The 21,488-nt window shown below is 34.1% G+C and overlaps 1 protein-coding gene across 2 annotated transcripts in view; it reads left to right on the forward strand.

The window, feature by feature from the left end:
• Positions 1-21,488, forward strand: part of LOC129942765 (organic cation transporter-like protein) — an 81,516-nt gene that overhangs the window by 56,533 nt on the left and 3,495 nt on the right. For both annotated transcript variants that reach the window (XM_056051826.1, XM_056051827.1), the window contains exons 2-4: positions 8,394-8,790; positions 15,800-16,067; positions 20,002-20,485. In XM_056051826.1, the coding sequence (XP_055907801.1) occupies positions 8,394-8,790; positions 15,800-16,067; positions 20,002-20,485 (1,149 nt within the window). The remainder of the gene's footprint in view (positions 1-8,393; positions 8,791-15,799; positions 16,068-20,001; positions 20,486-21,488) is intronic.

The raw sequence follows: 21,488 nt of genomic DNA on the forward strand, positions 1-21,488 counted from the left end.
TCTGTGGAATAAAAGCGTCATCTTCCTCCAACAGATTCAAGACATGACGTTCTTTTCTTGGACGCCCACGCCTTCCTGTACGTATGAGTCTAGGTCTGCCACTACAGAATTTGACAACTTTCTCACAGTCATCATTCGAACTGTCATCCTCCTGCTCACGTCTACGTTTTTCTGAACTTATTTCTTTTCGGCCAATATCCAGTTCATTTTTTGTACCCAAACATTCAACCTGACCAGCGTCATACGTAATTATGTCAAACACTGCATCTTTGGAACCGACATACGAATGTTCCATGAATATGACATCCCTGCTGACAATCACTCTTTTTGATGCGGGGTTATACAACCGGTAAGCCTTGGATGTGTCGGAGTAGCCAACCATTATCAGCTCTTTACCTTTAGATTGAAATTTCTTACTTTGCGTTTTATCGACAGCAATGGCTAGACTACCAAAAACTTTAAGGTGAGATACTGTTGGCTTTTTGCTAGTCCACACTTCATACGGAGTTTTATCAACAAGGGACTTTGTTGCAGATCGGTTGCGTAAGTATGCTGCAGCTGCGACTGCCTCCGCCCAAAAAGCTTCATCAAGTCCACTGTGCACAATCATGCTTCTGGCCATCTCGACCAAAGTTCGATTAGCGCGTTCAGCTACACCGTTCTGTTGAGGGGTATGTGGCACAGTCAGTTCACGCTTTATACCCTCTGCATCCAGAAATGTACCAAATTCCCTCGAAAGGTACTCGCCCCCATTGTCACTACGCAGAATTTTGATCTGCCTACCTGTCTGCTTCTCTACCAATGCCTTGAAAGACTTAAAAACGCCAAATACTTCATCTTTAGATTTGACAAAGTACACAAAAATGAAGCGAGACATATCATCAATAAATGTGACAAAATATCGAGAACCTCCAATCGATTTTTTGTTCATTGGACCACAGACATCGCTATGCACAATCTCTAATAGATCTTGGGATCGGCTGGTTGTTGCACTTGGAAACGGCTTCACACATATTTTGCTCTTTGCACAAGTCACACACTCGTTCTTGCATGGCACATCTCTGATTTTAAGCCCATGCACTAATTTCTTGGCTGACATTTCTTTAAGGCTTTGGAAGTTCAAGTGTCCGTATCGATTATGCCACTCGATTGCATCATCCATTTGGCCTTTAGCTATCATGAATTTATGCGAATCAGCCTTCAATAAAAACAATCCATCGCTCATAACTGCCTTCATGACGACATCACCATTGTGGTTACTTATAATTGCAGACTCTTTATCAAAAACTACTGCTAGCCCATTATCAACTGCTCTGCTAACGGAGATAAAATTTCCCTGAATTGTTGGCACGTGCAGGACGTTTTTTAGGGTTACAGCTAGGCCGTTGCATGTAACAGAAACATCACCTCTACCTTCAGCTTCTATGAAATTATCTCCCGCTAACATAATTTTTTCTTTTCCCTCCCAATATGAAAGGAACAAATTTCGATCACAGCATAAATGGGACGTAGCTCCACTGTCAATACACCAAGAATCCTTATCTAATGTATTATTTGAAGCAGAAGCAAGAATTGAAAACGAGTGCTCATTTGCGTCCTTTTTTGGATCCTTACAATGAGAAGCAAAGTGACCCCGACGACCGCATCTATAACATTTGCCATTTACTCGTCTCTTTCCCCTACTGCCGCCGCCGCTGCCGACCAAGCTACTTCCAAGACTACTATCGCTTTCACCACTATTTTTAAATTTGGAACACCTTTTAGCATTCACACGAGCAACAAATGCTTGTTGACTCTCTCCAGCCTCTGCTACCTTACCTCCTCTTTCTAGCCTTCTAGCTCCTTCCTCAAGCAATTTTACCTTGAGCACATTTAGAGCTGGAAGTGTGTCACGTGTCTCGATGGCTACCACAAAACTCTCAAACGAATCTGGCAAACTAGAAAGCAAAATTATAACCATCATCTCCTCGGGCACAGTAACACTTATTTCAGCCAGCTTCTCTATCGTTTCAAAGAACTCATTAATGTGCTCAGACATACTAGCACCCTCAGACAAACTTAGGTGCATAAGCCTTTTAAACAACGAGATCTTACGCGCAGGACCACATGGTTGGTAAATTTCTTTTAATTTATTCCAAGCCATAGTTGAGGTTAAGCAGTGCCGCACGTGGTTTATTTGCGAAGGTTTTATACAAAGCATGATGCTTGCTAGAGCCTTCTCGTCTTTTGCATCAAACGCTGCAGATTCTGTCGCACTAGCAGCCTCACCTTTTATAAGTTTTCCACTTGTTATACCCCATAAGTCTGAATGTACCAAAACGCTCTTCATGTGAACCGACCACGATGCATAGTTAGAGTCGTCCAGTTTTTCAATAGAGTATAAACCAGCGGCACTCATTTCAATTTTGCAAAATTAATTAATACAAACAAAAAAAAATGCAAGAAAATAATAAATTAATTATTTAGCAGAAATTAACTTAAGGTTTGCCCTGGGCCCATAACCTGTTAGAATATAATAATCAATGCACAACACACGTCCGTTCAAGAAGAGATTTATTGAGAGAGTAAAACATAATGAAAATAGAATACATTAAGTTATTAAGAATACATTGAGAAGTTCTGAGCAAAAGAATATTGGAATTGAAACAATGCAATAATTCAAATAGATTATGTTGCCATATTAAAATTTTACATAATTTTAACAGGTTCCACATGCCACACAGCACGTGTAACAATTGAGATGCGAGTTTGGCCGCCTAGATCGTGCGATTTAACACATTTAGACTATTTTTTGTGGGGCTATGTTACAGTTCATTTTTATACAGACAAGCTTGCTTCAATTGACGCATTGAAAGACAACATTGAAGCATATATTCGTGAGATACCGGTCGTTGGAAAGAGTATGCCAAAATTGGACTAAGCGGATGGATCATTTGAGGAGCAATCAACGCCAATATTTGCATGAAATAATCTTTAAACATTAAATTATATGGAACGTACTATCGATTCAAATAAATATTGTATGTGTAAATATGTATGTGTTTTTTTTTAACTGTTCAATATTTTTTTAAAAAATCACCTTTTATAATTATTTAGTGATTTTAATTCAAAAATACTAGTGTTTTAATATAAAAATAAAAACTCTCATTAAAAAAAATTGTATTTTACTTCAAATGCTTATTTTTCCATTTATCTGTGATTAAAAAAATTGCGAAATGCACCAATTTTCACTTTTGTTTTTAATTGTTCATTTATCGAGAATATAATTTACAGAATATTTGTTTAAAATGTTTTAATCTGTTTAAATCTACACCAATCGAATATAGACCCCCTGGATGATTATGTCAACCGATTAATAACGATAGTAAGCTTTAGCAGAACTACATAATAATGTTTCAAAAAAACACTCATAAAATTAAAGAAAATTGGATAAATTTTTACTTTGACATCTGTCAAATTAAAATACAAAATTTAGTTGTTGCTACAAAGGATATACTAAATATAATAAAATTTTAAGATAAAATGAACATAAACGTACGTGATTTGAAAAAAATGTGTCGGTGGATTATTCCATAGAACTTGACAACCGATTATCATCATTTTTTTTTACAATTCTAGAATTGTTCACATTTTTGATAAGAAGAATTCTAAAATCCATAAGTATGAATTTTATGGAATAACCTACAATAACAAATTTTATGGAAAGAGATAACACAATATTTTCCCATACTATGTTATTGTAATTGGACCAATTTATCTAATTAAAAATGTGTACATTCCTCAACATTCAACTTTTGTACGATCGTAAGTTCGGTTACGTTTTTTTCTCGACCATATCTCAAGAACCAGTAGAGATATCGATTTCAAATAAATTTTGTTAGACAGAAAATATCACAGAAAGGACTTTTACAAAAATTGAGTGGGTTGTTTTTTATTTTAGCAATTAAAAAAAATAAAAAATATCTCTAGGAACAATAAGGCTAGCGACTTTACTTGAATATTATATTATACTTTGTCTCGTGATTAATCAAAAATATTTGTAACCTCACCTATTTTGGAAAACGTTTTGACATCTGGTAAAATGTTTATAAAAATTGAAGTGCTCCTCAATTTTTTACAAAAAATAAGAACCTAAACAAATACTACAAAACGATAGTAAAAAATATTGATTTTAAATCGAATATTTTGATAACAGTTAAAGATTTAGACTAACTTTAAAAATATTGGGGAAACATTTTAAACGATTTATTAAAATTTAAAAACCGTTTTTAGCAATTTAATTAGCGTAAAAGATGATTTACCTAATTTTAAACGATTTGAACATCTTTAAAATTATTTATATAAGTGAATGTACATTCAACAGTTGGAAATTCCAATTAATAGATCCGTTTAAGCCTATTTGCGTTGTTTATTTATATGAAATATCACTTTTTAGACATGTTTAGATGTTTTTAACGTTTAAAGAAATTTACGGAAAATAAAAATTTTCAAAAAAAACTACACAAAATTAGTCAAACTGAAGTTCTCAAGCAACAAAGAAGTTATTGACTTCAAAATTATTTTATTATATGCAATATATTGTTGTTAAAATAAGAAATTTTTTTTAATCTAATAGTAAAATGTCGGTAAATTTAAAAATAAAAGAAATACATAAAAAAAAATGACAATTTGTTTTTACAAAAAAAAAAAAAAAAACCTACTTAAACATCTAAAAACTGATAGAAAATATTTTTTTTACTGAAGTATGTACATTGAGAACAAAGAAAGATACTTGACTTAAAACATTTTTATCTCACACAAAATGTTGTAACAAACATTTTGTAGAACTCTTAGAAATTTCGAAAGACGGACACGAATTGGGTAATTTTCAATGTGGGTTGCATCCCGCCCTATTTTTTTTATTACCTTGAATCTTAATGTGATTTGTATGCACTGAAAATTTAATTAAAATGACTTAAACAAAATAAAATGCACGACTGCATAGCACGAACTTGGTCCTGTATGCAAAGGGTTTGTTTCAAAAAGTACTACCTATATAAGATTTAAAAATATATTTATGTAAAATAAGGTTGTATTCAAAGATAGAAATGCCATTTGATTTGTCAAAAAACCTCAATTTTTCAATGTTTTTGTCTAAAAATCGTAAGAAATTTTTTATTTAAATGAATTACATATACAAATTTTCCATTTTATCTTAAAAATATTTTTGTTATGCAATTGTTTAGTGATTGATAAGAAATTTAGTCTGGACGACTCATCATCATGTATGTATTATTTCTTTAGCATGTCTCTCTTTTTCGGTTCTCATACGGAACTAATTTTAACAAATAAGGTGTCAAAATAATAATTTATAATTTGTTGATAAAACTCAACTTTTTATTATAATAAAAATATAAAATACTCGGAAAATATTATGTATGTGGTTTGTGTATTTGAAAGAACTTATCGAAAACACCATTTTTTGTCGGTAAGGTAGTTCCATCCCAAGACACAACTCATCCAGGACAACTCATCCCGGAAATGAAAAATACTTGTAAGCATACTTAACTAAAACAATTGTTTGTGTATTTAATTATTTCGTTCAAAGCTTTTTCCTTTTTATAGCTTTATTTTAATTTCATATTAGAAGAACCAGGATGGAAAATAAATATTCTGAAGATTAGAAAGAGGCAGAACATGTATGTTTAAGTTGTAAAGCTATCGCCTATTGTTTGTGTAGTTAGGTAGGTGTCTAAAACGAATAAAGAATAGTTCATTTGCTGAGCTTTATGCAGATAGATAGATAAGGAGATGTTTATGATGATAATAAAAAAATGTTATTAGTAGGTAGAAGGTACTTACTACATTCCAATCACATTCCTTCTTTCCTTCAGCACAAACATGGATTTATTACGTTTTGTTCGTTAAAGTTAAAAAAACAAGCGTACGAACAAGTACAAGAAATTGCTATTCATGTGTAGTTTACAGGCTCTTGCTTTTGCATTTTAGTTATAAAGTGACACGCAAGCAGTTGTTGTAGAGGTTGTACGTAATACCTATATAGGTATAATAAATACATATACTCTTTTTGGCCCGTTTCTTTAACTTGCACTAAGTATTTATTATTTTAAATAGGCGAAGGCAAGTAAAATATGTGTGAAACAACCTTATTCTTAAAGAATAATATTTTAAGATCATATATACAAAAGTGATACACTTTAAAATAGATTGTTGATTAAACATATCATATTCGCTTATCCGATGCAGTAACGCTACACCGCCATCGTTGGTATTTACAATGGTTATAGATAAATATGTACCAAATGCATTAAGTTGGATAAAAGATAGGAATGTAATTTAAATTTTGTCAAAATAATGCTTTCTATCGGGCTCATGCACAGGATTTGATCTGATGAGATAGGGTTACATTTAATACAAGTAAAATAATTTAAAAAAAAAACTAATTTAAGATTTAAAATTTTACTTGAAAAGTAAGTTTTTACTTCAAAAATTTAAATGTCATTTTATAAATCAAAAAACTCTTGATTTTTCATTTTTTTTATTCGAAAATCGTTTTTTTTTAAATTAATTTTGTATATATACAATTTTTAAATTGTGTTCTAAAAATTTTTTTGGTATGCATTTGTTTAGTGATTGTATATATACGCTCTGCATTTGAATTTCGTAAAAAAATGATGAACCGTTTTAGAGTCATATAATTTTGAAAAACAAAAAAATCAATATTTTTGTAAAAATCCAAACAAAACAAATTGCACTCTTGGTAATCAAATATTGTTAAGGCAATATGAGAGCTCGTTCAAAAAATATTATTGAAATCAGTTCATAAGTTTTTGAGAAAATTAAGAAACAAAAAAAAAGGTTTATGAGCGGTACCTTTCCGGGGCAATACAAAAATATGTTTTTCTTATAACAAGCCAAGTTAAAAATAAAATTTTAGAGAAAATTAAAAAAATCTATCGGCTTGTTTTTGAGAAAAGTTGAATTTTCGTTTTTTGGCCAAAATAAATGTATGGGGCACTGTTTGTTTTGATCTTTAAAAAAAAATGACAAAAACGCCTAACGCGAATCTGCTCAAAACCTTCACTTCCAAGTTTGAACTCAATCGACCCAATGGTTTAGGCTGTAGGAGCGTAGACAGACAGACAAAACCGACCGGACGGAATCGCGAGACCCACTTTTTGTGACTTCTCTACCATCGTAATATCATGTTTGATTAAAATCTCGAGTTCAAAATTTTACACGAATGCAAAACTTGCCATTTAGTTCCTATATGTCACAAGTAAAAACCTTTATTCTTTTGTATGACATTTTTTGTTTCTTATGAGGAGTTACCGTTTAAATAAATGAAAATAACATACAATGAAATAGCTACATGATAAGTTCTAACAATTTCAACGCGTTTAGATTGCTATTTTATCCATTACATTAAATAGCAAACATTCAACGAATATAAAGACACAATTTGACAGGTATCGACTTAAAACCACGAAATGAATCTATGTCTCAAGACTACTTTATACCAATTATAATTGTAAGACAAAAAAATCAAACTCAAAATTATTATTAGGTACATATATAAAAAGCAAAAAAAAAAAATATTATTTGTGTGTGAGCAATGGGAAATTCTTTTCGACGTAAAAATTAATCACAAAAACTTATCGATAGGTATAAATTGATCGTTACCAATAATCCATCACATATTATAAGAGTTCTGTTTTGCAGCTCAAGTTTTTCAGGGAGAATCAATATGTTTTTTTTTTAAATTGTATTATTATAATAAATCCGCATTCCTGGAATAGCGTTTATTAATTATAATTTATTAATAAGCTATAAGCAGATACAATAAAAAAAAAAAAACCTCAACATATTGTATTTTTTCTAACATAGAGTTGTTATCAATTAACTCCCATCAACTACTCCCATTGATATGTATGCATGTCGTAACAATTACAATTTATTTCAAATTGCACATAAATTTAAAGTCGTTCACTTCATTATCTAATGACAAACAAGAAAAAAGTCAACTAGTCTATGAAATCAATTAATAACAATAAAAGTTACCTTTTAAGTGTCTTAATAAACGTCATTTGCATCTTTCTGTTTTATTTAAAAATAAAACCATTCAAATTTACATAAAATCATTTCAATTGGTACATGTTCATAGGTTCTCTGACTCGGGCGCCACTTATTGTTCCTAGTTAATTATATGGAATTTGTAAAATTTAAATACAATGTATGAAATAATATCTGATTGGGTGATAGAAAGGTTGTTCAGAATTATAAAGTTATTTATCTGAACCTACCATCTGAAAGTTTAATAAAAATAATTTCCATTTACAAAGTTTCTATGCATGATTCATTGATATTGATTTTTTTCATATTTTGTTTTTCAGACAATGCAAAAGGACTTCTGGTGTGCCCGCCCTGATGAAATGTCAAATATGACAGTTGAGAGTTGGAAAAATCTAACCCAACCGCAAGGAGCCTGTTCGATAATTGATTTCAGATCCTCCAACGTAATCGAATCAAATCCATATGACTACCTTCAGCTGACGGGGACAGCTGCCAACATGACAAAATGTAAAACTTTCGAGTTCTCCTACGAGGACTATGGTTTGACAATTGTCGAAGAATACGGACTCGTCTGTGATCGTCAGAATCTTTTGAGTGTCGTTGAAATGTGCTTCCTTGCGGGAGCAGCTGTGGGCAGTGTTTGCAGTGGATGGATATCCGACCGTTTTGGCAGAAAGCACACTCTTATGGGTTTTGCCTTAGTCCAAACCATGTTGGGTAAGTTCAAGAATTTTACAGTAGTTTTATTTGCCACATAATTTTTTAAAAAGGTATAAGGTGATAGAAGTGACACTTTTGCGCAGTTCATTAATGAAAATGTGTTCTGTATAAGATCAGTAACAATTATAATTATTCGATTGTGATTGGATCTCACGCTTTCAACATAATTCAAAGCTATAGACGCAAGTTTTATAAAAGTAGATTGCAATGGGATGCCTTTAGAAGAAATAAAATGCAAATTAAAATTATGGAAATAGTTCGAATTTTTATTGTTTAAGTGTGCTAACGATGCATGTCGATTATAATAAATAGGAATATTGGTAACAAGCTAGTAATGTCATAAAGGTGTGACAAGCAGGCGTATTATTCGTACAAGTTGTTCAGATTGTGGCTGATACAATCGGTGCAGGAAATTTCATTAGATTCTGAGAATTGGTTTCGAAAAGAATTAGATATTTGTAAGTAATAATTTGTATAGGCAGATTAATGATCAAGTCAAGTGTATGGGCATATATTTAACTATAGGAAAAACAAGAGGTTAGCTTACAAGGCCTTAAAGGTGAACAATATTTGCATATGGGTGAGGCTGATGGTATAGTGTGCACTTAAAATAAAAATGTTATTCTCACAACACTTTAGATAGAAAGAAATAAGCAAACAGGCTTTAGCAGAAAATGTGATTTTAAAACATTGAAACAATCTCAACGCAGTAATTTTTGGGTTTCTTTGCTGTATTCTTAATAGATTTTCTTAGAAGTTCTTTCCAAAAAATGGGACTAAAAAAAGATTTCGGAAGAAAATACAGCAATGGAGAAGAAGGTTTTATAAAAAAAAACATCAAAAGTTGCTAATTTGATTAATAATTTTATTTAACACTATTCATGTTGTTTGATAAGTTTACGGTTGATGAAATTTTTTATTTCATAAATCTCATGTCATTCCTGTCAGTGCTTCTGCCACTGCTCCTGACACTCCTCCCCCTGATTCTCCTGTAATACTTTGTGATTTTCCAGAGGGCAGAACTGTGAGGTGATTCCTTTATTAGTAAAATCGTATTTAAGGGGACTGTGCCATATGCAGCATTTGTAAAAATACCAACTATTGCCATCAAAACAACAAAAGCATATTTCAAAGCAATCATTTTATTTGTGTAAATTTGAGTAGAGATTTCTTTTTTAACTGGAAAACAGGAAACTGTGAGCCTAGTGTCCCCTCCCAAGGAGAAAAACTAATATTCTATACGAATCGTGAAACATTTCTCGGTAACCAAATGGAACAATGACAACGGTTAATAGAATTAAGAACTTTCTCATGGAACATCATGAGTCTCATTAAAGTTTACTAGATTTCTCATCGGATGATGAAAAAGATGATATCTACGAACTTGTAGAGAGAACCCTCAATCCCTGCCCAAGGTATGACGTCCAAATCATCCTTAACTGCATGAATTCCAAATTCTTGCTTTATGGACTATGGTTCTGCCAGAACATACTTTTGCTTCCGAGACAAGGACGCTCAGTCAAAGACACTCATAAGAAAAGTGTTAAAGTAAAGGGATGGCCCATTTTTTAAAAATGGACTATTCCGGAGGAAGTATAACAATGAATACGAACTAAACCGTGAAGCTGTTTTAGCTAGAAACTTAAAGCTTGTTATGAGCTCCGGTGGGATAGGAATGTAGTAGGAAAAACCAGCCTGGAAAGTCCTTTCGGTACAATTTATTAGAGAAGGCAATGCCTAGTATTTTATTAAGGTGCTCTACGATTTGTGTTGAAACTCTGGTATTGAGATTCAAGATCAAAAAATGGGGTGGCGCAACAGTCCGTTGTGAACCAGGGCCTAGTGACTTACAACTTTCAAACATTCCTGTGTGCGAGTACTGTTGTCAGGAATCGAAGGGACCTACAATTTAAGGTCGAATCCGAGCGGCTAGTTTGAGAAAGCACTTTTTCATGACAAGAATTACTCTTGAAGGATTTGTCAATTCCTAGCAAGAGGCAGTACCCTCGAAAATTAATTTTTTTTAATTAAGCTGGCACAGGCAGGGATTGAACACAAGACCCCTTGCATGACAGTCCAACGCACTAACCATCATGCCACGGGTACTACTGGTATTGAGATTAGTTCAAAGAAAATTGACTAATACTAATTCTTTCAAAGTTAAGAAACACGAATACTAAACTAAACAATAAATTGAACCAAACATTGACCAAGATATAGCATATCCTTATGCCAAAGTTCAATCGGTGTATAGGATTGATAAACCTGCTTGGGACTAAATCCAAAAATTCCTCTACCAATGGTAATATTTTTTTTTCCGACATATTTTTGTTGAAATTTTTAGTAACTACTTGTATGGTTGACCTTGACCTTGCATGACTTTGGAAAGAAGGGACGAGAGTGCTATTGAACGACAGTTAGAGAGAGTAAAGGATTTTTTAGGGACAGGCTCTTCAGAACAATAGGGGGCATAATATCGGGGCCAGCGAATAGTATTATAACGCAGGTATCTAATTTAGACACTCTATTTCCTTGGAATACCCTACTATTAATGGCAGGTGTCAACTTTGTCAAGTGTGATACAAATTAAGAATTTTGATGAAGAATTTAAGGCTTCCATCCCGCCAGACCGCGTTATGTTTGACCGGGCCTTTAGACTTTTTACTACTACAGTGGCTCACAGCTTATTTGATACAGTGATTAGAACAAAATGAAAACCAATAAATTACCAAATTTTATAACAGCACGTACAAAAATTTTACGTAGGTTTGTAGATTCATACTCAAAGTATAATATTGAATTTAATGGGTACCAAAATATTCTACATACTTACTCTTTTTACTACAAAAAGTAGCATTTGATCAAAAAAAACACCTCATAGCTTAATTGATACACCTAATTTAAATTACCTTCACTTTTTATTTACCCGCAATTTGTTGTTGTTTTCTTATTATGATTGTTGCTATGGTTATTGGTAACAGTATTACACAATTTTTTGTGTGATATCGTGAAACGTTGTATCAATTTTAGTTTTTTTTTATTAAAATGGGTCGTCGAACAACTGTTGAACTCCGCATTATAAAAGCGGAAAATCTATCCTCAACATTCCGATTCAGTTTCTGGGATTCAGTTTTCTTTTCAGATGAGTCCAAATTGTATGTTGTTTTGTTAGTATCGTTCTTAGCTTCTAAGTAATTCTGATATATATTTGAAATCAAGCACTGTATCAAATAAGCTGTGGGCCACTGTAGATGATACTCTTGAATTTAACAAAACTGCCAATGTGCGAATTGGTTATGAAAAAATTGGTGTTCTTGGCGCCCATTTTGCTAATTTCTTTTCTTAATAGAGAATGCTCTAGACCAGCCATACTCAACCTTTTTTTAATGTGCCAGATTGTTAATTTTGTAACACTACCCCGGGCCACAAGACATTTTTTTATTTTGTTGAAATAAGAGGATCATTTCGTGGTGCAAGGAAAAAAACCTTTCCAAAACCCTTCCCCTACTAAGCCACTTCCCAATTCTTCTAAAAGGCTTTCAAATTTTCTGTGGCGTCGCATCGCAGCATCAATTTTTAAATTGATAATCCGTGCTGCCAAGTTTTCTTGATGATTAATGCAATGAAATGTAATTAAATTTGTCAAATTATATTTTTTTTAAACAAGATTATAAATCCATTTTCAGATCCAGTCATGGATGGACAGCCATCTGTACATACACCCACGATTTTCTTAATATCAATGTCATTCTGCTCTAGAAAACTAGAAATTGTATCAAGATAATCTATTCCCAGGGTCTGACCTTTCATCGGAAGGAATTCGAAAAATTCTTCGAAGATTAAATTCTGTTCTGTGCAATATCTAACAAACATCAAGCATTGAGATGTTGCTGAAATATCAGTGCTGGAATCGAAAGCCAAGCTAAAAAACAAACAGTACCTTAAGTTTTCATTCAATTTTTACGAATATATTTGGAAATGTCTTGAGATAAAGCCATTTTGTTGCTGTTGTAATGAATTTTTTAAAAAAAGTTAATTTCTCACTTCTTAATAAAGGGTGTCCCAAAATTAACGCAAGATTTGAATTAAATAGAAAACGCCGTTTTTAGTCTTTTGATAGTTATATTTTTATTGACTCGTAAAGTACATAGGATAGGGTTATGTATGGAATAACACATCGGACAAATGGCCTCCACGGCTTTGCATGCACATGCGCACTCTTTTGTTGAAATTTTCCATGACCATTCTGCATAAATGTGGCTGAATTTCCTTGATGCAGCGTTGAATCTCCTCCTTTAAAGCACGGGTGGTTGTGGGATTGTTGACATAGACTTGTGATTTCAAATAACCCCATAAAAAGAAGTCTAATGGTGTTAAATCACACGATCTATGAGGCCAATTTTGATCACCGAAACGAGAGAGTACACGACCTGGAAATGTCTCATGCAGTAATTGAATTGTTTCACGGGCTGTATGGCATGTGACACCGTCTTGTTGAAACCACATATTGGACACATCAATATCATCCAATTTTGGCAGAAAGAACTGTGTAATCATGTCGCGATATCGAGCACTAGTAACAGTCAATGCTTGACCAGCATCATTTTCAAAAAAATATGGCCCAATTATGCCTCAAGCCCAAAATCCACACCATACAGTCAAGCGTTGTGGATGCGTTTGTTTTTCGACAATCGCATGTGGGTTCTCCGAACCCCAAATGCGGCAATTTTGGCGATTGACAAAGCCATCAAGATGAAAATGCTTAGGATGATTTTGCTCGAAAAATCAGGGTCTATTTGTTGATGTTCAATAATCCATTCAACGAACTCTCTTCTCTGTCCATGGTCATTAGGCTTCAATTGTTGTGTTAATTGAATTTTGTAAGCATGAAGACACAGATCTTTGGTGAGTATACGCTGTAGAGAGGTTCTTGAAATTTACAATTCTTGTCCACGACGTCGAAATGAGGATCCTGGATTGTCAGCAACACTCTCACGCACTGCTTCGACATTCATATTTGAACGGCTTGTTTTTGGACGACCAGTGTGTTTGGCGTCTCCAACGGATCCAGTCTCCATGAATTTTTTCAATTAATCTCTTCACAGTTGACGAAGTTAAAACACTATTCCGACCATATTTTGTATGAAATTTTCGAACTGCAGCCGCCAAGCTTTCACTATTTTTTAAAAATATTTTTTAATAATAGGACACGTTGTTCTATCGTGTAACGCTCCATTTTTAATAACCCTATACTGTTAGCTGTCAAATTGCTTTTTTTCAGGGTTGCCAACACTTCACTGCACAAATGGCGGCAAATTCAAATCTTGCGTTAATTTTGGGACACCCTTTAATTGTGTTCCAGGAGGATAAGTTTCGTTGAAAGATTTGGGTTTTGTGTTAAAATGAAGACTAATATTATACTTTTTTGAAATAACTTTTTCACGGCATATTAAACAAGTAGGATATATTTCGTTTTAGTTTCGAAGAAATTCCTGCCATTACTATTTATTTACAAAAAATCACCACAAACTAATCATCAAAACGAGGTATGTCGGCAAAATAGTTTCCTTCCTGTGTTTATGAATTTTCTATTCAAAATTTGAAAAGAATGATTCCAATTCAATTTCGCAATGGCAAGAAACGTAAGCAATACTCAGCGACATGTTTTTATTTAGTTGTGAAAACTTTTCATGGCTTTGAAAGGAGTGACATTTGAAAACACACGATGTCCACGCTGATGTACGTTCTAGTCATTGTATATATATTTAATACATATACATATGTATATACAACATTTTACTGTTGCTTCCATTTTGAAAACTTAAAAGGATGTATTTTTCTTAAGTTTTTCTGCAGTTACTCGATATTTTAAGAATTTATTAAACCAAGCTCGAGGGCTGCAAGCGGTTCGCGGGCCGCAGGTTGAGTATAGCTGCTCTTGATGTTTTTTTTTAGATCTGTAATATCTTGGGTATATAAACTGGCGAAATTTGTCTTCATCGAAAGGCAGACATTTTAAAAATGTCATTGGCAGCTAAATTGAGTTGTAAAACGTTTGCAGATTATGTTTGAGAATTGTAAATTTTTTTGCAGATTATGTACATACATTGACATACATATGGGATTATGAATCGAATAGCACTTCATATCTATTATGTCAATAATGTACATACATACATATGTTCGGTAGGCTTACTTATTTTCGGCCATATTTTATTTTGAAGTAATCAAACATCTCTTAACATAAACGGAGTAAGAAACGAAGTCCACTTAAAAATCACACCGAAGAGACATGAAACGAGAAAAAGGTACTTAAATACTACGTACGCGAGAAACCACCCTTTTATTAATGAAAATACAGAGTTCTTTGTAATCTAAGACATACAAAATGACCACACAAATTCAAAAAGATAGATTTGTTTGTCCAATAGAAAATTTAAATTATATCTATTCCACGAACACATCCATTGAGGTATAATTAAGTTATTAATCGAACCAACGTCTTAGAAGAAAAGCGATTTGAATAAACGTCAACAATTCTTGCTGAGTAGGATCAACTTTACCTTTTATCGGCCGTATTTATAATGTATTTAAAATCGTACTATACAACGAATGGCTAAATGGCCTAATGTATTTTCATTAATTTTAAGACCCTGAAGCTTATAACTTTAACTAAATCGGGACTGTCAGTTTTTGTTTAAATCGACATAAAGCTGAATACAAACGACGCTACCAAAACCATCATAATATCTAACTACATACTTAATATGACATTAATGATAACGAAGCGAGGTGAAGCAATGAAACGTCAAAATAAATAGTTTCAATGTGTCACATTTAATACGTTTCTATGACAAATAGTTTGTTTTTTACATGCCAACGATTCAGTAATAATTCTCACAAGCTTTTAACATTATGTAAATCTTTACTAAAATTAACTGCTTAATCAATATTTTCCACTTTATTTTAAATTTTTTTTATTTTTGTATGTTTCTTTACTCAACAGGAACCCTTCTTGCATTCTCAACATCCCTGGCTATGTTCATGACGTTGAGAGTCATAATTGGATTTGCATCGATGACCGTTGCTGTGGTTAGTTTTGTTCTAGTGGTTGAATTGGTCAGCGGCAAATGGCGAACAATAATTGGTATCCTGAATATCCTTCCGGTGGCGATATCCTATATCCTGACGTCGGGTATTGCTTATTTAACGCGTGACTGGCGCCTTATGCAATTGGTTATATCGGTGCCATGGATTGCATTGCTATTCATTTGGTAAGTTGATTAGATACATTTTCGTGGTAAAATTTGCCTTACCGTTATCAATGTTGATGTATTCCCTCAAAAAAAATCACAAAATAACGTTGATTAGTGGATGATATCAATTCATTTGCATCACTCACTAATAAGAAATAATTTTTGTAGGCAAATATACTTTGTGTACAATAGCTTGTTCAAATCATTAGCTAAAAGTTTCATTGTTACTCCTAACAGTGTACAAGTTCGTTAGTAAGTGAATTTGATTGATATTTTCATCACAGTTTCTATACTCTAGAAAAAAGAAATCATCTGTAATTAGCTGAGAGTTTTGATTAACAAATCTTTACACATTTATCAAGTAACATTATTTGGAAATTCGATAAAAGTTGTGGTTGACTTGATGTACTTTTTGTATGCATCTATTTTTATATTGTTTGTGGAGGCGCTACATCTGTCGAAGGGGATTTTCAGCACGATTTTATTTAAAAATACGAAATCTTAGTCATTTCTTTTGACGTAATGAAGGTTGCAATGGAATCTTTCTAAGATTTATGATTTGTATTCTTCCGCCTTGAATGATTGTATTTTTGGTTAATGCAAATTAATTTAATTTCAACTCGTATATCACGGATATCGGAAACGGTATCTGAATTCGTGTGGAATTCCTGGCATAAGTACGTACTTAGGTTTTCCGTTTTTTTTTTTTAACACTGCACGATGAATGATTTTAAAAACTTAACTCCTTCTGGCAATTTTTCAATTTCAATTCAAACTTGATTTTATAACTTTTTGCAAAGTTAATGAATTAAATGAAATCCTCTTGACATGTTTGGGATAAATCCGAGAATAAATTCACTATAGTTATGCAAAACAGCTTAAGATGAATTAATACTTTGAAAAATCGGTTGAAATTTGGGGGTTCTGAAATGAAATTCGAACTGATAATCAAGTAATTTTTTCGTATTTGATTGAAGACCTCTACAAACAATCTATCACATCAATCCAGGGACTAACTATGTTATTCGATTATATAATACAAATTTTCGAACGTTTTAATATACGATATCGTGTTACTAACTATATCGAAAATAAATGTCAAAACCAGCAAATAATCATTCGACCTCAAATTTGGCGAAGAGCATATCAAAAGAAAGTATTTCATTTCTAAAAATATAAGCATAACTATTTTCTCCGTTTTCAAAAGTCTGTTTATCTTATAAACTCTTATAAATCAATTTTAGAATTTCAAAACTTCATCGTGGGCTCAAAACAAAATCTAAAATGCAAAAATTTAGCATAGAAAATTCAAGAATTAAAAAATGTAGAAATAAAACTGCTAATGCACTACAGCCCGGGTTGGACTTGGACTTGCTTCTCTAGCTAGCTTCGTCCCCAGCTAGCTGAATACCGCAGAAAGGATCGTATATACAATGCTGAGGAGACTGATGCCTCTGTAGTTGGAGCAGTTTGCCATCAAGCCTCAGCGTCATAAATGAGACCCGGGATGATGAGTGTTTTAAAGAGGGTGATTTAGGACGCCTTCTTAGTCCAAAGAAGCAGCGATTTGTAAGAGTTATTCTTCGTTTGATTTCAGCACTGGTGTTTTTGTTTGAATTTATAGCGGTGGCTAGTTAGACAAAGTCCTTAACTACCTCAATGTTTTAGCTGTCCATGGTGACGTTTTGTCCAAGACGTCTTTGTTCAATGTCCTTTTTTGATGGCACCATATACTTGGTCTTCCCCTCATTGGCTACTTAACCCATCTTCTCGCTTCTGTCGCATTACTTAAAACACTCAACTGACATCACGCTTTGATCTTCCAATTGTGTCAATATCATCAGCGTTGAAGAAATCGCATGACAGTGCATGGCATTGTCTTAAACATTTTGACAAGTGCATCGTTGAGATTTTGAGGATTTTTGGTCAATGGTGGACTCTCCAGGTCTGAAGCCAGATATGGACTAATCAGATTGTTGGCGAACGGCTTCAGAAGTTTACATTATACGGCAGAAGTGATTTTATATGTAATGTTCAGGATACCTATGCCTCTGTAGTTGACTCATTTAAAAGGGTTTCTTTTCTTGTGTATTAAACGAACTACGTTGAGATTCCACTCATCGGGCATGCTTTCTTCCGACCATATTTTGCTATCTTCACTTCGTCAAGGTCGGGTGGGCGGAATTGTTGATCTGCGTCGCCGAGGTTGAGTGGTTCTATCTTCGGTTCGTGGCTGGTACCCTTGGGAGGTTTTTTTACCTTTTGGTAAAATTTACGAACCTCATTCCTGTTGTGACATCCCTCTATCTCCTCTCTTTTTTTCATCTAAGAATCAGGTGTTCCTAGCACTTCAGAGGCGGCATCTCTGATGGCTGCTGGGCAATGTTGCCTCTGGTTTTCAATGCTTAATGCAGGTAGCATAGGACTCCTTAAGAGGTTATTAGAGACTCGATCGGAAAAGGATATGGCAGTCTCTTGCGATTATAGCCGTCTAAAGTCGAAACTTCTCACAGAACTTCCTTGTTTTGGCTTGGATCGGGATACCGTAGCCGGACCTTGGCTACAACGAGATAGTAGAAGTAGTAGTCAATGTTGGGTTCCCGGAGTATACTGGAAAAGTGTCGTGCGTCGATCGCAATGTGGTCAATCTGGTTGAAAGTTGATTGATCAGATGATTTAAATGTCCCCTTGTGGATATTAAGATGTGTGAACAGCGTACTACCTACCAGACCGTCTCACCCCGCACCGAAATCGATCAGCCAGAATCCGTTTTCGGAGGTGGTATCGTGCAGGCTGTATCTCCCGATTGTGCCACCAAATATGTCTTCTCTTCCTAGCTTGGCGTTAAAATCTCTTAAGATAATTCGAATGTCATACCCAGAAGAATATGTCTTTGGTGTCTTCATCTTTCTTCTCTGATGCATGCGTGTCTTTTAAGCTTATGCTGGCAAATTTAGCCTTGATCTTGATTGTCGTGATGATCATCTTACAACAAACGAGTGTTATTTTTAGACGAATGGTTTTTAATCTGGCAACACATTTTTTAGAGTGTGTCTCTTTGACAGCTGTCACTTGGTTTGTGTTCAGTTCGGTTTTCCGTTTCATAACAAACACACTTAGTCTTAAAGAACGTTGCCTTCAAGATGTACAATTTAGCACCGCTGGACTACTTTTTGTTGGGAATGTGAAGCCACTTGTCGACAAAGATAAGCCCTAGACGATTAATTATGCCATCATCCTCTTCATCATAATCGGTCTCCTTTTTCTGGTAAAAAGTGTTTCCTATATCTACACGTTTATACTCTACTTTGTGCATCTTAATATGACCCCTTTTTAATACTCCTTATAAGTGATTAAATACTGTATTGATAGCCTGATCTGATGGCCCTAAACTCTACTCTGATACGGAGATTCAATCCATTTTCTTTCCCGAAAATCAACAACAATTCCATTTCAAAAATAAAAATAAAAAGAATAGCCAATATCTTTGTTCAGTCAACAATAAGGAGAAATTGTTATCCGATTCAATTGATTTTATTTATTTTCACATCCTTGTGTTCTGTTGGTTGTTTGTCCCCATTTATTCGATGACATGTACCTAACCTACCTATACACTGTCTATGATACCGCTTTCTAATTGTTTGCCCAAGTTGGGAGTGGATGTGAAAGGAGACTCACGAGCACGACCGACCGACGACGCGGGCTGCTGGGCTGCTGAGCATGGTGTGGTAAGATGGTTAACCATTTTCATTTCTCTAATTTATTAAATCAACATGTGTGTTGTTTATTGATGCCGTAGGTGAAGTACATACATATATATGTATTTGTTTCGTCCTTGTCACACCCACACCTGTATACAAATACATATAACTTCTCTAACTTAACACCAGCCTCTATATATAAGTACATTGATATATACCTACTCATTTTTCTCTTATAATCAATCATAAAGGTATTGTGTCCCAGAATCACCACGCTGGCTGTTAGCCCGAGGTCGGCTGGATGAATTGGTTGAGCTGATTGAACGTGCGGCAAGGATGAATGGTCGAACGCTTCCATCGAATTATCGGAAATCACTTGAAGCCAACCTGAGGGAAGCAACTGCACCACTCTCGTCGTCGTCATCATCATCCTCTTCAACACCATCAACAGCTATCCTGATGATGGGTGGTGTAAAACAAAGTGAGGCTGATGGTTGCCATTCAGTTAATGGAACTGCTGGTAAAACTCTTCCAACTATGCCAACACCTGTACCTGTGAATGTTGTACCTGAAATATCCGATATAAGCACCAAGAGTCCCTTGGTCGTTGTATTCAACAAAGACTACTGGCGTACAACCGTACTCACTCTGATTGTATGGCTGACATTGATTATCATCTATTTTGGATTGACATTGCATCTGAGCAATCTCGGTGGCAACGTTTATTTGAATACGGTAAGTTCACATTCACATTTATGTATGTATGTAGGAACAGTTCATAATATCTAATATGAAGATGATAACGGACGGTGTGGGGGTTTGAGTTCGGGTTAGATTGGAATATGACGTGTTTATAACCAGAATTGCCATTGATAGAGATTTAGTTGATGGGATGGTTTTGACTCTCTTGGAAAAAGGTTGCTAAGAATTCAATTCAAGTGTTTTGCACTTGAACGAAACCATCATAATGGAAGTTCTGTTAAGTTGATGTCCATTTCAGTGATTTGAGGTTATTTTTATGAAACTTTCAGAGTCCTATTTCAAAGACCTCTTGAATAAAAATGGACAAAGAATCATTTTTGGCATAATAACCTTTTTTTCGTGGTGATGATTCCTGTGAATTGAAACAGGTTCTTTGAAATGGTGGTTAAATTCACGATCACCAGGTAGTCAAAATATCAAAAATCTCTCAAAGCTTATTGATTCTCGGTTCTTGAAATATCCTAGACTACTTTTATGTCGTTTTTATTCTTTGTCAACTCAACCAGCTCTCTTTGTTAATCTTCATCTTGAACATTGAATCATAAAAATCATTTGATTTATCTTGATGACAGCATATCTTTGTTACATATATGAGGGCCTTGCCCTCAGGGTGCAATCTCCATCGTCATACTTCACAAACGGAAGTTTGCCAAAACTAGACATTGCTCTGTGAAGTTCTTCTATATAACTGGTATCAAAAACAGCCTTAAAATCGATAAAGAGATGGTGGGTATCGATTTAAAGTTCGTGGATTTTTTTAAAGTCTGCTGTAGTGTGAATAATTGGTCAATGGTTAATTTTCCTGGTCTGAAGCCACACTGATATGGACTTATCAGGTTGTTGACGAACGGCTTCAGACTTCCACTTCATATGAAAGATAGGATCTTATAACGTGATGTTCAGGAGACTGATGCCAATGTAGCTGTCAAAGGGTCTTCTTTCTGGAAATTAGGCAAACTATGCCGAAATTCAGCTC

The sequence above is a fragment of the Eupeodes corollae genome, chromosome 1 (genome assembly GCF_945859685.1).
Source record: "Eupeodes corollae chromosome 1, idEupCoro1.1, whole genome shotgun sequence".
In the NCBI taxonomy this organism is placed as follows: Eukaryota; Metazoa; Arthropoda; class Insecta; order Diptera; family Syrphidae; genus Eupeodes; species Eupeodes corollae.